At 58.6% G+C, this 16,263-nt stretch overlaps 1 protein-coding gene across 1 annotated transcript; it reads right to left on the reverse strand.

The window, feature by feature from the left end:
* Window positions 1-6: 6 nt before the first annotated feature.
* DAPK3 (death associated protein kinase 3) lies at window positions 7-12,538 on the reverse strand. The gene is made up of 9 exons (XM_030292356.1): window positions 12,454-12,538; window positions 11,366-11,508; window positions 4,611-4,971; window positions 4,298-4,427; window positions 4,061-4,109; window positions 2,930-2,956; window positions 1,746-1,898; window positions 962-1,007; window positions 7-558 (listed from the first exon to the last, which is right to left on the reverse strand). Exons 2-9 carry the CDS (start codon window positions 11,425-11,427, stop codon window positions 22-24), a joined length of 1,365 nt encoding a protein of 454 aa, XP_030148216.1. The 5' UTR covers window positions 11,428-11,508; window positions 12,454-12,538; the 3' UTR covers window positions 7-21.
* Window positions 12,539-16,263: the final 3,725 nt, after the last annotated feature.

Raw genomic sequence — 16,263 nt, forward strand, 5'->3', positions numbered from 1 at the left:
CGCCCGCCCGCCCGCCAGGCCCTAGCGGAGGCCGCACCCCCCGGCCTGCAGCTTCTCCTGCCCCATGGCGCACACCAGGTCCTGCACGAAGCGCATCTCGGAGGCCACCTGCTTGGCCAGGGCCTCGTAGCGGTTCTCCAGGCGGCTGAAGCGGCGCTTGAGCCCGCTGGCCCCCAGCAGGGCGCCCTTGGCCTCCTCCTGGGCCTGCCGCCGCAGCGCCTCGGTCTTGTGCAGCTCCTGCCGCAGCCGCCGCAGGTCCTGGCCGATGCTCTCGTTCTCCTCCCGGTACCAGGCCTCCTTCTCCTCGTAGATGGCCGTCAGCGCCTCGATGTCCTCGTGGAACAGGCGCCGGCTGTGCTCCAGGCCGCGCAGGCCCTCCTCCGCCGCGGCCACCTCCTCCAGCACCTTGGAGAAGCGCTCGAAGCTGACGTACGTGTTGTTGGGGGGCATGCTCGAGTGCGACTTGATGGTGTACTCCTTGAGGCGCGCCGTCTTCAGGCGCCGCCGCTCCGGCTTCCGGCCGCCGTCCTCCCGCCGCACGTTCCGCCGCCGGATCGCCTGCGGAGGGAGAGGCGGGGCCTGAGGCGGGGCCTGAGGCGGGCGGCGCCTAAATAAGGTCTTACCGGCACACGGCCCCGCCCCTTCGCGGGGGGGCGGGCCTGGTTCCGGCATTCCCCTGCCAGAGACCCAGGGGAAGGAGACACGGGCCGCCTGGCCCTTTACAGAAGACTGCCGCGCCCGGCCGAGAGGCCACCCCGTTCTGGAAGTTTCTGTGCAGGGAGCCGTGCCGCGTGCAGAGGGGCTGGGGACCCCACCGGGTATCACACGGAGGGGCTCCCACACCATCCCCGTGCACACCCCGCCCTCTGCCAGCCGGGTCCACTCCCCTGGGGACCCTGCCCGACACTCAGGCCTTGTCACACCTGCCGTCCTGGAGAGGGAGCAGCCCCGCCCATCTCACCTTGATCCAGGAATGCTCCAGGCTCTGGGCGATGGTCATTCTTCTCCTAGAAAAGCCCCCCCCCCCACCCTGGTTAGTCACACGCCTGCCACGTCCCCATCCTCCCACGAGGCTGGCGGGGAGAACAGAACAGGGAAGGGGTTTTCTGGGCCCTCCCCCCGCAGCTCGGCTCCCTGCCCCCACCTCACACGGCTCACAGACACTGGCCCCCTGGGGACGCCCCTCCAGCGGGGGGCAAGTCCCTGAAATGACCTTGGAACTACCTGCACCCTCAGAGCATCCGCTCCGATCAGCCAGCAAGGAGCCCATCAAGAGGCCTGTTGCTCTGGGGTCGTCACGCTTTCCGAGCGGTTTTGTTACCGGGGGCGGGACCTAACGCTGGGTCTCGCCAACTCAGGCGCCCACAGGAGGGACAGGCGGGCGGCAAGAATGGGCGGCTCGGGCCAGGGAGGACTCTGGCCAAGAGGAGCACCTCTCTGGGAAGGAGGGCTCCGTGATGCCGGAAGCTTTAGTCCTCCCTAGAAGACCCCCAGGAGTCTGCAATTGCCCACGAAACCTACCTTCAACAGGAGTCACAGCTCTCAACCAGGATTCTCAACAAGGATCCATTCACAGCTCTTAAAGACACAGCGGGGACCGAGCTAAGCCGTCCACTGGCCCGCTGTCAGACCGTGCCCGACTCCCAGTGACGAGGAGGGGACAGCACGAGGATGTGCTCTCGTGGACCAGCGGCCTCCCCTGCCCGCCCCCCCGCCCGTGCCCTCTGCCCGGCCAGCGCTCCTACTTGGGGTCTTTGACAAGCAGCCGGCGGATGAAGTCCTTGGCCAGCTCACTGGTGTTGCTGAAGTACTCCTCGTCGAAGTCGTAGTTCACGGCCGAGATGTTGGTCAGGGTCTCCTGCTTCGTCTCGCCCAGGAACGGGGAGGCGCCGCTCAGACTGGAAGACGGGCACGGGGCTCAGCGGCCCCTGCACTCGCCCCACCGACACGCCGCGGCCTGCGCCACCCCCCGGGCCTCCCGCGCGCCCCGGCCCCTAGCCTCCCACCACACAGCACAGAAACCTCGCGCCCAGCCTCCGACGGGGACTCAAACGAGCGGGCAGAAGTCTCTAAGGAAGCTCGAAGCACGTCCCCCAAATGTTCAGCGATCAGAGGCCACACTGACAACCCGCGAGGGAATCCCGGCCGAGTGCGTCCACACACGGTCCGGGCACGGCCCGAGAGACCACACAAGGACATCGTGGGCCTTCCTGATGAGCCGCGCTGGGGGGGCCACACCACCGCCCCCTGGGGCTCTGGGCACACGGCACTGTGACGGACAGGGAGGAGTACTCATCTGGGGGCACCCGGGGGGCTCAGTCAGTCAGGCGTCTGACTCTTGATTTCAGCTCAGGTCACGATCTCACCGTCGTGAGACGGAGCCTTGGGTGGGGGCTCTGCACCGACCGGTGGAACTCGGGATCCTCTCTCCCTGACCCTCAGGTGCTCACGCTCTCTCTCCCTCCCTCCGAGTAAACTTAACAACGACGACGACAAAAAGATGCCAGCGTCATGGGAAGACGGGTGAGGGGCACAAAAACCGCACTGGTTTTGTAGCTGTTTTGAAAGTCTAGCCTTTCTTCAATACTTAAGAACCTAAAACTATGAAAAAACCCATCGTAAGGCACCGTCAGGGTGGATCGCTGTGCCACCTGACGAGGGAGGAAAACGCAGGGGGAGCCTGCCTGGCGCAGGGGTGGAGGCGAGGAACAACCCAAACGCGGCACCCAGGGAGTGAGGCCGGGCCGGGCCGCTGGCCAGCAGGGAGGGAGGACACACGCGGTCCCCACTTGGCCCTGCGCCAGGGGGTGTGGGGCCTTCTGAACTCACACCTTTCCCTCCTGCACAAATTCATTCACCCACCCAGCCACCCAGCATCCTGCCCCAGCAGGGCCCCAGGAGAAGCAGGAGGCCCCAAGCAGGCACTCACAGGATGTAGGTGATGACACCGATGCTCCTGGAGAGAACACACGAGAAGGACAGTCAGCTCAGTGGCGGCGGTCAGCACCCCAATTCCCAGAATCTCTCAACGGCTGGGGATCCAGAAGCCCACGGCCCCCTCTCCTTCAGGGTCTGCAAGGCCTCCACCGAGGGCCTCTGTCTCTCCCGCCCTGGCGTCTCAGGGCGAGATATGAGCTCATCTGCCCACACCACCTGCCAAGGCTCAAACTGGGGGGGCTGGGGGGGTGCAGGCGTGGGCTCGAAGGCGGGTTGACAAGCTCCACGAAGAGTGAGACAACCAACGTTTCGGGCTTTGAGGCTCCCGGTCTCTGCTGCCTGTTTCATTTTTTTTTTTTTTTCATTTTTTTTTTTTCAACGTTTATTTATTTTTGGGACAGAGAGAGACAGAGCATGAACGGGGGAGGGGCAGAGAGAGAGGGAGACACAGAATCGGAAACAGGCTCCAGGCTCCGAGCCGTCAGCCCAGAGCCCGACGCGGGGCTCGAACTCACGGACCGCGAGATGGTGACCTGGCTGAAGTCGGACGCCTAACCGACTGCGCCACCCAGGCGCCCCTTGCCTGTTTCATTTTTTTTTTTTTTTTTTTTTTTTTTTTTTTTTTTTTTTTAATTTTTTTTTTTTTTTTTTTTTTTTTTCAACGTTTATTTATTTTTGGGACAGAGAGAGACAGAGCATGAACGGGGGAGGGGCAGAGAGAGAGGGAGACACAGAATCGGAAACAGGCTCCAGGCTCCGAGCCATCAGCCCAGAGCCCGACGCGGGGCTCGAACTCACGGACCGCGAGATCGTGACCTGGCTGAAGTCGGACGCTTAACCGACTGCGCCACCCAGGCGCCCCGCCTGTTTCATTTTTAACAACGCCTTAAACACAAGAAGACCACTCGGGACCCACAGACCCGCTCTGGCCGCCGGGCCATCGTTTGCCGAGCCCCGTTCTAAGTCGACGGTCTGTCCTGCCCACACCCAGCAGATGGGCCACATCCCCGCCTGCGGCTGTGGCCTGGCAGTGCTCACGGATGGCTGGGGGCGGTTCAGGTGCTTCGTCCCAGGGGCGTGGGCCAGCCCCCCCCCACCCCCACCCCAACCCCCCGCCACTCACCACATGTCTGCCTCCAGACCCAGGGGCTCGTAGTTGACGATCTCGGGAGCTGCGGGGACGGGGAGACAGACAGCGTGGGGTCGGACGCCGGGTGCACCTGAGGCAGCCCTGGGGACGCGGCCCGCCTGCAGGGACCGCCTGGCGGGGGCGGGGGAGGGGAAGGAGGCCGGACACCAGGGCTCGGGAGAGGACACCCGAGGGCGGGACCCAGGCCCGAGGCGCCGCACGGAGCCGTACCCACGAACTCGGGGGTGCCGAAGATGTTCTTGAACTCGTTCCCCGCCTCGATCTTGTGGGCGATGCCGAAGTCGATGAGCTTGATGCGTGGGTTGGGCACGTTCTTGTCCAGCAGCATGATATTCTCCGGCTGCGGGCGAAGGAGGACGCCGCTGCCCAGCCGGCCCCGCACCCCCACCGGGCCCAGGCCGAGGCGGTCTGCGGCCCCCCCCACCTCCGGCGGCAGCAGCCCGCGGGCGCGCTCCGAGCCGCAGCCCCTTGCCGCCCCCACGCCCCAGGTCACCCGCCCCGGCCGGGCCCCCGCTCGGCTCACCTTGAGGTCGAAGTGGGCGATGCGCTTCGAGTGCAGGTAGTGGACGCCGTCCAGGATCTGCTTGAGGAACTGGGTGGCCTCGTCCTCCGTCAGCGACTCCTTCTCCGCCAGGAAGTCGAAGAGCTCCCCGCCTGAGACCAGCTCCAGGATGAGCACCACGTCCGTCTTGTTCTCGAAGATGTCGTGCAGCGTGATGATGTTGGGGTGCCGGATCTCCCGCAGGATGTTCACCTCCCGCTCGATCTCCTCCCGGCTGACCCCCCGCCGGCTGGACGACAGGCGACGCTTCTTGATGAACTTGGCCGCGTACTCCTTCCCGGTGCCCTTCTGCCGGCATTTCCGCACAATGGCAAACTGGCCGCTGCGGGGACAGCGGAGTGAGCGGGACCCCGCGAGGGCCGGGGGGCGGGGGAGCGGGAAGGTTGCAGGCTTCCAGAACCTTCTGGGACTGCACCTCCCAGCCCCGCCCCTCCGGGAGTCCACACGGCAGGTGCAATCTGGTGGCTGCGTGGCATCTGTGTGCCACAGAAGGAAAGGGACACAGCTCGGGGTTTACGGAAGGGAGCTGGAGTCCACCGTGGGGCCAGGAGAAAGCGGGTGACAGGAGACACGCTGAGGACCCGCTCGGGGAGCCCGTGCCGCTTGGACGCGCACAGGTACTTCCGCGTGGGCAGGAGGCCAGGGGCTCGCACCCATCACTCACCACCCCATACGCCACCTGTGTCTCAGGGGGGCAGAGGGCTGGGGCAGCCAAGAGGAGGTCTTCACTTTTAAGTGACACAATTCTATACAAAGTCGACTTTCCAGCCTATTTCATCATGTTTGAAAATCTAAGAGAAAAGAAATAAGCCACTGATTTTGAAGGAGCTTCTTACACAACCGGCCAAGTAAAAGGAACGCACCCATTTTCAAGCTGACAAAGAGAGGACAGGGGACCGGAGCGCGCCCACAGAAACAGGCTGGCGGTTCCCCGAGAGGTTAAGCACCGGTTCCAGGCGCCTCGGCAATCCCGCCCCAGGTGTCCCCCCAGGAGGAAGGACAACACGAATCCACAGAGAAGCGTGAACACAAATCCTACTTCGGCAGGATTCACGAGAGCCTAAAGGGGGACACAACCTGTGTCCATCAGCAGATGAATGGACACATAACATGTCCACCACACATGCACAAGTCCCTCCGCCACCAGCAGGAGCGAGGCGCCCACCCCCGCCGCCCCGCGGACGGGCCCCGAACACACGACGCTCAGGGAGGGAACCAGACACGAGAGGCCACGCGGGGCGTGAGTCCGCGTGTGTGAAACGTCCAGAACGGGCTCCTCCACGGACGGGAAGGGGGCTCGTGGGGGCCGGGGGCGGGAGTGACTGCTGATGGGGACGGGGCTTCTTTTTACGGTGATGGAATGTTCTGGAATTATTTGGAGAGATCGCTGCAAAACCGTGTGAATACACCGACGATCACTAACTTGCACACTTGAAAGGGGTGAACTGCATAGTATGTGAATTACATCTCAAGACAGCTGCTACTAAAAGAGAGACAGAAAGCCTATTCGGTGCACTCTGGGGAGCTGTCCAACGTCCAAATTATTCTGCTATCCAGGAACTTAGTTACATGAACTTACTTTAACTCAAGAGCCGACTGCAAAAGGCCAGACAGCGAATATTTTTAGCCTTACGGGCCATGTGGTTTCTGTCATAATTCTTGTGTGTTTTTACAACCTTTCAAAAAAAATAAAGAACCATTCCAGGCTCCCAGGCAGGCAGGACCACACTAGGCTGGGCCGGATTTGGCCCAAAGGCCACAGTTTGCTGAGTCCACGTCAGCGGGGACCAATTCCAAGACAGAAAGTACACGTTCCAGACAGAAAACTTCACGGCACCTCCAGGGCTCGAGAGAAAACAGGCTACGTGAGATCTCGGGGAAATGAGGGAGAGAGTGTAGAGGAAGGAAGGGCAGAGACGGGGGCGGCCAGGCCCTCTGAAGCTGGCGACGGCAGAGGGAGGGCAGGCCGGCCAGAACGACCCTGGGAACAGACAGAGGTTGGGGCGCCTTTGCCAAGCCAACACGGACCTCAAGAAGACCGAGGGACCCGACTGGGTCTGTCCGGTAAGCGGACCCACCCACGGTGGCGTCACAGATGTGCTCTACGCACACACAATTGGAAGATGGGTGAAGTTCAAGGTGGGTCAGTGGGAGATGCAAAATTAATACTAACACGGCGGGCTGAACAACAGTCCCTCCAAAGACACCCACGTCCAAATCCCCAGAACCTGTAAATACAGCAGTCTCACGACAAAAGGGACCTTGCAGGAGGGAGCAAGCCCAGGCCCCTGAGACCCTGGGGGTGACCCTCGGTGCCCGGGGGGCGGCTCAGCGTCCTCAAGAGGTCCTCATAGGAGGAAGGCAGAGAGACGGGTGGACCCCACGCTGCTGGCCATTGAGGATGGAGGAGCGGCCGAGAGCCAAGGCTGTGGCATCGCTGGAAGCCGGAAAAGGCCGGAGAGGGGTCTCCCTGGGGCCCCGGGGGGGACCAGGCCCATTTTAGACTCCTGACTTCCAGCCCTTCTAGGCCACTAAATCACGGTGAGTTGTTACAGTGCTGACGGGAGACTCAAGCACCGATCTGAGAGCCAAGTGCACGGGTCAGCCGAGAAAGGCAAAGCGTTCCTGACCAGGCCTCGCCCCGTGCCCCCTGATCTGCCCCAGCAGTCCCTTGGGACATTATGCTCCTGCCCCCCCCCCCCACACACGTCTCCACTAACACTCCCCCCACCCGAAACGCCTGCCCCTCTCCTCTGCCTGCACCAGCCCAGCGAATTCCCCCAGGCCCACCTCCCGTCCCACCACAACTCCCCCATGGAAATGACATCAGATGCCAAACACTCACCACGTAGCACTGTGCTAAGCGCTGGACCTGTGGGCTCATTTTCAAATACAAGGATTGTTTTTCCCTGCTTTACTTTTTTTTAAGTTCATTTTAAGAGAGAAAGGGTGTGTGTGAGCGGGGAAGGGGTGGGGAGGAGAGACAGACAGACAGACAGACAGACAATCCCAAGCAGGCCCCGTGTGGCAGCACAGAGCATGATGCAGGGCTCGAACCCACGAACCGTGAGATCATGAGCCAAAACCGAGCTGGATGCTTAACTGGCTGTGCCATCCAGGCACCCTTCCCCTGCTGTATCTAAGCGGAGCCAACAAATGGAAACGAGTCAGGCAGAGCTCATGGGAACAGGAAGAAAGACACTACTAAAGGGTGAACCGTGTCCCCCAAAAGTCCATGAGTCGGCCCTAACCCCCAGCACGTCAGAATGGGACTAAAACGAGCTCACAGTGGGGGCGCCTGGGGGGCTCGGTCGATTGCGCGTCCCACGTTGGCTCAGGTCACGATCTCGCGGTCCGTGAGTTCGAGCCCCGCGGCGGGCTCTGTGCTGACAGCTCGGAGCCCGGAGCCTGCTTCGGATTCTGTGTCTCCCTCTCTCTCTGCCCCTCCCCTAGCTCACGCACACACTCTCTCTCTCCCTCCTTCAAAAATAAATAAAAACAGGGGCGCCTGGGTGGCTCCGTCGGTTAAGCGTCCGACTTCAGCTCAGGTCACGATCTCGCGGTCCGTGAGTTCGAGCCCCGCGTCGGGCTCTGGGCTGATGGCTCAGAGCCTGGAGCCTGCTTCAGATTCTGTGTCTCCCTCTCTCCGCCCCTCCTCCATTCTCTCTCTCTCTTTCTCTCTCTCTCTCTCTCTCTCAAAAATAAATAAACATTTAAAAATTTGTTTTTAATTGGTTTAGTTTAATTTTTTTTACCCCTTCCTTAAAATTAGGTTGTTGTCGGGGCGCCTGGGTGGCTCAGTCGGTTAAGCGGCCGACTTCAGCTCAGGTCACGATCTCAGGGTCCGTGGGTTCGTGCCCCGCGGCGGGCTCTGGGCTGGCAGCTCGGAGCCCGGAGCCTGCTTCGGATTCTGTGTCTCCCTCTCTCTCTGCCCCTCCCCCGCCCGCACTCTGTGTCTCTCTCTCTCTCTCTCTCTCTCAGAAATAAACATTTAAAACAAACAAACAAAAAATGAGCTCACAGGAGTGGACCTGAATCCAATCTGACCGGTGTCCCTGTAAGAGGGGAGCAGGACACAGACGCACAGACAGACGCACAGCCCTGTGAGGCCGCAGGGAGAAGGTGGTCGTCTGCACGCCCAGGACAGAGAGCTCAGGAGGAACCAGCCCTGCCGAGGCCTTGATCTTCCGACGCCCCGCCTCCAGCGCTGGGAAAGCACGACCGCCTGCTGCCCCCAGTCACACCGCGCGAGCCGACAGGGGCACAAATGCCACTGTACGAGGCGGAAGCCAGAGCGAAGTCCACACCTGTCGACCCACAGACTAAGTCATTTCTCGAGACCATCAACGTGAACTCCAGCTGGGAAGAAAGAATCCCCCGACCCCTCCCAAAGACACACACACACATACAAATTTGCTTCCGGGTCATTTGTCCCCATGGCCCCGGGACAAGAAAACGTGGCCCTGCTTCACTCATGGTCCTCGTCAGCACGGCGAGGCCCGGCAGCTAATTTGCCAAGACGGTTAGCGGTGACACCGGGGGAGACACAGCTGGGCTGCGGGCCCCGCCTTCAGGGGTGCCAACCGAGCAGGGCACAGGATGCTGTCTGGGGCACAAGGACGCACACTCTTTCCAACGTGCAGGGCCACAAGTCGCTGCGACACCTAATGGGCCCGTCCCAGGGTGGGCAGGTGGAAGCCAAATAAATGCCCGCCTCTGGTTCCAGCCCGCCTGGCCTTTGCAGGGCCTGGTCTCCAGACCCGAAGCCCACTTGGCCACTCGCGGTCCGCATGGCCTTGGGCAAGCTGCTTCCCTCCTCTCAGCCCCCGCTTGCTCATAAAGTGGGGATGACGACCACGCCCCCCTTGTGAGCGACGTCTATAATTTATACAAACTGCACCACAGCCTGTGCGGCATCCAGTGCCTTTAATTCCTCATTTCATGTTACCTCCAAGCACCTTCCGGATCGTTACATACAGCGGCACTGTCCCAGATGACAGCCACCGGCCACACGGTGGCCCGCCGAGCCGGTCCAAACGGAGATGTGGAGCACCGCGGGTGGCTCAGTCGGTTGAGGTTCCGACTCTTGATTTTGGCTCAGGTCACAATCTCCCGGTTTGTGAGATCGAGCCCCGTGTCCTGCCCCAGTTCTGGGCTGGCAGCGTGGGGCCTGCTTGGGATTCTGTCTCTCCTTCTCTCTGCCCCTCCCTCCCTCCCTCCCTCCCTCCCTCCCCCAAAGTAAATAAATAAATATTTTTAAAAAAACGAAAAACTGAGATGTGTTGTCAGCTTCTAGAAACACACCAGATTTCAAAGGCTTCATAGAAAAACAGCGGTAGAATTTTTCCTTCGTAATTTTTACCGCACAAGCAAAAAGGTCATACTTCGATCTATTGGCTTAAATAAAATATTAAAATTACTAAAATTGACACAGCCTCTACCAAATTTCAATATACTTCCTACGTGGCGAACATTATACAGGTTGCCTGGCTCTTTTTTCTTTTGTGTTCTTCTAATTTTTTTTTTTAACATTTTTATTTTTGAGAGAGAGAGACAGAGTACAAGCTGGGGAGGGGCAGAGACAGAGGGAGACACAGAATCCGAAGCAGGCTCCAGGCTCTGAGCTGTCACCACAGAGCCTGACGCGGGGCTCGAACCCACACACTGCGAGATCATGACCTGAGCTGAAGTCGGAGGCTTAACGGACAGAGCCGCCCTGACGCCCCTGCCTGGCTCTTTGTTAATGGCTGCATAATATTCTATCTATGGGGGCGGTGGTTCCGTGGCAGCCACTGAAGAGGCTCCCCGTCCTTTGTCCATATAAATCCTTACAGCAACTCTCCCTGTTCTCAGGCCACGGGGTCCGCACGCGTACACGTTCCCACTGAATCAATTCCTAACAGTGCAAATAGTGGATTAAGGGGAATATACACAGGACGTGTATATTTCCTTTGTATTTCCTTCAGACTTCTGCCGAGCCACCCTCGGGAGGAGGTCCTAACACATTTTCAACAAGAATGAGGTTTGAGGGAGGAGTGAGGGGAGCTCCATTCTCTACCACTCTGTTAAGGAAATTCCTAAAGGAGGGACTTCAGAATCCCAAACGGGCCTGAAATACTTTCTCAGCCAAGGCCTGATGCACGGCTCAGTTATTTACATTCCCTTTTGGTGACATCATAGGGCTGGTCAGCAGCGAACTCACCAAATAAGGTCTGAGGCTCCGGCAAGAAAAAAAAAAGGATGACGTCTGGCTAGTCCGAGGCAGGGGTGCTCCCGGGGGACAGGAAATCAGCTGCCTGGCTGGAACGGGAAACCTCGTCTCTTTCCCACAAGAATGCTAACCAACTGGCAGGGATGTGGGCCCAGACAGGGGGCCTCTCCTGGAAACGTGCAAGGGAATCGGTCACCTCCCTCAAGAAAGGATTAAACAGAGGGACAGACCTTTACCACCTACCGCTCTGTCTCACGCCACACGGCAGGCACTCTGTTAGGGGCTCCATGTGCTTGATATGTTTCCCCAAGGGAAAGGCACAGAGAACGTCCGAGCAAGAATTTGCGGACGGGGCCGCCCGACCCCAGAGCCTAAATTCCTTCTACCAGCACACGGCACTGACTCACCCCGTCTTGGAGGGTAGGATAGAGGACAGGAGGGGAGACGCCATCCAGAAAACCCCGCAACGCCTCCCTCCCGCCCCCGAGGCCCGCGCAGAGCTCACCTGCCCAGCTCCTCCCCCATCTCATAGTAGTCCTCCACATCTTCCTGCCTGAATGTTGACATGGTGGTCGGTCGGCCTTCCGGTGTCTTCCCCTCCAGTGAAAGGCCGGAGACACGATCTCAGGGAGTCCCTTAGCTGTGACCCTGGAGGAGACAGGGCAATAGGGAAGACGTGACATGCCAGCCATTTCTCCTAAGGAAGAACAACCTGCCCCCCACCCACTCCCCAAGATAAGTTCCACACTCCTCACAGAAGGCACACGCATGTGGCGGGCGGGGTACTTTCCTGTGTTAGCGCACTTACACACCCCACCACCCAAAAGGGTGGCAACCCCACCGTGCCACCTTGGCCCCGTAACTCCGCCAGACCCAGACCTCTGGCTCCCCACACACTGCCCCAGCCTTTCTCTGCCTCTCCTTCCTAGGTTTCTCCCAACCTGCTCAGCCAAAGCCCACCCCTACGTTCCTGCAAGTTCCCCCACACTCGTCACACCCCCAAAGCCAGGGGCTCCCTCACTCCTACCCAGTTTGCTAAGGTGCTCCAGTCCCGACACCCACCTCCCTGCCCATCAGCCACGTTAACCCCTCCTCGGCCTCACCCATTCCTCCCACAAACCCCCTGACCGCCCCAGATCTCCTAAGACCTTGCGCGGCCGTGTGCTTCCCCCCAATCCTGAATTCCTCAGGAACTGAACAATGGCTTCCAAGCCCCTGCAAGGTCCCTGCCCGCCCTTGCCTCCCGCTGACGTCCACCGCCCCAAGGAGACTAACTCTTCCCCGCTCCTCCCAGGCATCCCTCCAGGTACCAGAGGCTCCCCAGCCCGTCTCCCCGGCCACATCTGAGAGTCTCCTCCGTTGTCCTCTCCCCCAACCTTCGCACACGCTCTAGGGCAGGCCCCTCCAAGGTCTCTCCCAGCCCCAACGACCCCGCTCCGGCGTCCCCCAGGCCGCCACGCCCCTCGCGAGCCCGGACCCAGTCCCTTCCCCGGCCCGCTTATCCCAGGGGTCTCCAGACGTCCCCCCAATGGCCCCCGAAGCGCCGCCTCGGCCTCCCCAGCCCGCCGGCCACGGGCCGCGCCCGCTCCGCACCCTCCGCGGCTCCGCGCCCCGGGCCGGCCCTCTGCCGCGCTGGCCACCGCCGCCCTCTCCAGCCCAGCCACCGCGGCCGCCGGGACGCGCCGACCTGCGTGACGTCACCGCGCCCGCCGGGGCCCGCCCTCGGGAGGCGGGGCCCACCGCCCATTGGTCAGCGCGCCCGCCGCTCGTGACGTCCCGCCCCACCCGCTGCCTCCCAGGCCCCGCCCGCTGGCGTCGGGGCCCCCGAACCCGGATGCCGCCTCGCCACTGGCCGCCAGGCTCGTCGTCACGCAGCACATTGGCTGGAACTAACGTCGGTCACACTTAGGATGTCGGAAGGCCGACTTCCGGCCCCCGGGCTGCCCCACCCGCTGTCCTCTGACCCGGGTCCTGAAGCTGAGAGGTGCGGTGCTGAAATCCTGCGTCCCTCTTCCTGCCCTTCCTTGAGCGATACGTACGCGAACGCAAAGCCCAGCTCCCGCCTGGCCGCTCCTGGGGTGGACACCCCCGGGGCCGCTTTAGTCCCTGAGTTGCAGCTTCCTCCTCTGTGAAACGTTACCCCCATTCCAAATACACAAAAATGCAAATGAGGCCAGTCCGGTGTCCCCTGTCGTGCTTGATCCTTGACTCCCATGGTTTCCCGATAGGTGCTACAACCGCTAGTTAGTACGTACCAAACCATGTTACTATTCCTCCCGTTCTACAGATGCGGAAGCTGAGACCCAGAGAGGTTAAGTAACCCACCCAAAGTCAAACAGCCAGTAGATGGCATAGCTGAGATTCATTCCCGGAAAGACCCGAACCCAAAGCCACTGCTGAACCACTGCAGATGCCACCTGACAAAAGACCCCGTCTTTTGACTTTCACCAACCACCCTGACCTCATGCCATTACCATCCATCGTCTCCTGATTGAATCGTTACATCTTACATAAGTCTGGTACACTTGTCACCGCTGGAGAACCAACAGTAACACATTATCCTAACCAAGTCCACACTTTATTCAGATGTTTTCCCTAATGTCCTTTCTCTGCCTCAGAATCCCATCCAGGACCCCCCGTGATATTTAGTCCTTAGAGTTCTCTGGCTGTGAGCTTCTCACACTTTCCTTTTTTGAGGACTTTGGTGGCAGTTTCAAGGAGTACTGGTCAGGTATTTTGTAGAATGTCCCTCAACTGAATTTGTCTGGTGTGGTTTTCGGACACTGGGGTGATGGGTTTTAGGGAGGAAGACCACAGAGGTCAAGTGCCCTTCCCGTGACACCTTAACAAGGCTCCGGAACATCAACAGGACATCACTGTTGATGTTGACCTGGGTCACCTGGTTCTAGGCAGGGTTTGTCAGGTTGCTCCAGAATTCGTTCTTCTTTCTCCCTTTCCCATACTGCATTCTTTGTAAGTTACTTATGCAAAGCCCGTACTTAGGAGTTGGGACATCATTTTTCTTGGGGTGAAAAAAAAGGCCTGATAAGCTACAGGAAATTAGACTTGGGCACGTGGCAGACATTTTCTCACAAATAAATCAAACCTCTCTGGGGCACCTGGGTGGCTCAGTCGGTTAAGCATCCGACTTCAGCTCAGGTCATGATCTCACAGTTCGTGAGTTCGAGCCCCATGTCAGGCTCTGTGCTGACCACTCGGGAGCCCGGAACCTGCTTCAGATCTTGTGTCTCCCGCTCTCTCGGACCCTGCCCTGCTCAAGCTCTATCTCAAAAATAAATGTTAAAAAAAAAGGGGGGGGGCGCCTGGGTGGCTCAGTTGGTTAAGCGTCTGACTTCAGTTCAGGTCATGATCTCGCAGTTTGTGGGTTTGAGCCCCGCGTCAGGCTCTGTGCTATTAGCTCAGAGCCTGGAGCCTGCTTTGGATTCATTCTGTGTCTCCCTCTCTCTCTGCCCGTCCCCAACGTGCACTCTTTCTCTCTCAAAAATAAACATTAAAAAAAAATAATAAGTAAATAAATGTTAAAAAAAAATTCTTTTTAAAGTCACTCTTGGGGCGCCTGGGTGGTGCAGTCGGTTAAGCGTCCGACTTCAGCCAGGTCACGATCTCGCGGTGCGTGAGTTCGAGCCCCGCGTCAGGCTCTGGGCTGACGGCTCAGAGCCTGGAGCCTGTTTCCGATTCTGTCTCCCTCTCTCTCTGCCCCTCCCCCGTTCATGCTCTGTCTCTCTCTGTCCCAAAAATAAATAAAGGTTGAAAAAAAAATTTTTTAAAGTCACTCTTGATTTCGGCTCAGGTCACAACCTCATGGTTCGAGTGTCTAAGCACCATGTCGGGACTCCATGCTGGCAGTGCAGAGCCTACTTGGGATTCTCCAAACTTAAAAAGACACCAAAACCGTCACTTCAAGGGAAACAAGTGACCGTATTTGTCGCCAATGGTAAATTCAAGCTTTTAAGCAAAAAATTAAAAATCTCAAAACTTGCTTGACCGTTTCCTGCCTGATAGCCAGCACTTCTCTGATGAAATCGCTGTTAACGAATGTGACCTTTCGATATTTTTTAATGAAATGTGCCAACAGCTGTTAGAGCAGCAAACTTGGTATATGCCATTATTTCCAGGTAACCAAGACATGAGGTCACGAAATCGTGCAGCGGGGAAAGGACACTTTCAGAGCGCAAGATGGGCCAGTGGTGTTTCGTGTAACAGTATGAAAAGCTCCTTAACGTGGTTTCAGATACCACACTGTAATTACTCTCTAAGAAATTACCCCCGGTTGGGGCCTCAGTCCTGACCTAGAGCAACCAGAAGAATCACACACAATCAGTACAATGAAAACAGTGAACAATACACACAGACACCCACTTGCGACACGTCAATGCTTGGGTGTAATCACAGACCTCATGTTGCCAGGTCAACCCCTGCAAATGGCACTTCACATGTGACAGAAAATATGCACGTGGACAGAGGTGCAGGATTAGCAAGCCAAGGACCACAGGTGGCGTACGAATTTATAGTCGGTTTAAACTTACAACCCACTTCAAGTTCCTATTTATGACAGTGGTGTCTTTGACAAAATTACCGGATATTAAAAATGTGCGAAACTAAATGCCACGTGGCACCCTGGGTCGTGGCACCCTGGGTCGGACCCGGAAACAGTGTAGAAAACTTCCACAGAAAACCAAGTACACCATTGGTCACTTAGCACATTTCTGCAACATCTTTGCAAACTTTTCTGCGTAGCTTATAAAAGTGCACAAAATACTTGCGTGCGTGTCAAGCACATTATGTTTTGAAGTAACGTTTCCCAATGTGAATGACCTTTGCTGTTGGAAGGTGCTGGGGTCGGAGACTGAACCAGACAACTCACACGTGCGGTGCTAGTCCCATGCAGTCCTGACATCCATCATCCCAGGCTCCTTCTAAACGTTGATGGGGTCCCCTACACTGGTGACCCAGAATACCTCCCAAACTTCCACAGCAGCTCCCCACAGGGCAGCGTCACTGTTGAAACAATGTATCCCGGATGTTCCTTATGCAAGAGGCACTGGTTAGTAGGAAGATCTTAGTCCTACGCTGCCTAGAATTTCATGTTTAAGGTTAGAAGTCTAATGCCCAATATTACTTTTTCTGAACAGCCATCCAGCTGGACAAGACAGGCGACCCGGCGGCAGACCGTTCTGTGGTGTCCCCTCGCTGCAGTCACGTCCGAGCCGACCACGACGGAGAAGGCAGCTCCGGCCCCATCAGACCACAGCAGTGGATTTACAAGGTCACCAAGTCAGGGCCCATTTCAAGCGCCCAGCAGGCGGGGGCCATGGTGGGCGGCTGTCCCCCTGCACAGGGTAGGTGTGAGGCTCCACCATCATGACGTGTCCCACTGGACAA

Source organism: Lynx canadensis, chromosome A2 (assembly GCF_007474595.2).
Source record: "Lynx canadensis isolate LIC74 chromosome A2, mLynCan4.pri.v2, whole genome shotgun sequence".
NCBI classification, from domain to species: Eukaryota; Metazoa; Chordata; class Mammalia; order Carnivora; family Felidae; genus Lynx; species Lynx canadensis.

Excerpts from the sequence above, each read along its gene's own strand:
- DAPK3 (XM_030292356.1), bottom strand. The coding sequence starts at position 11,427 with ATGTCAACATTCAGGCAGGAAGATGTGGAGGACTACTATGAGATGGGG. Across the intron at positions 2,957-4,060 it reads GGTCTGGAGGCAGACATGTG|GAGCATCGGTGTCATCACCT; the intron begins GTGAGTGGCGGG and ends TGTTCTCTCCAG. Across the intron at positions 1,899-2,929 it reads GGTGTCATCACCTACATCCT|TCTGAGCGGCGCCTCCCCGT; the intron begins GTGAGTGCCTGC and ends CCCGTCTTCCAG.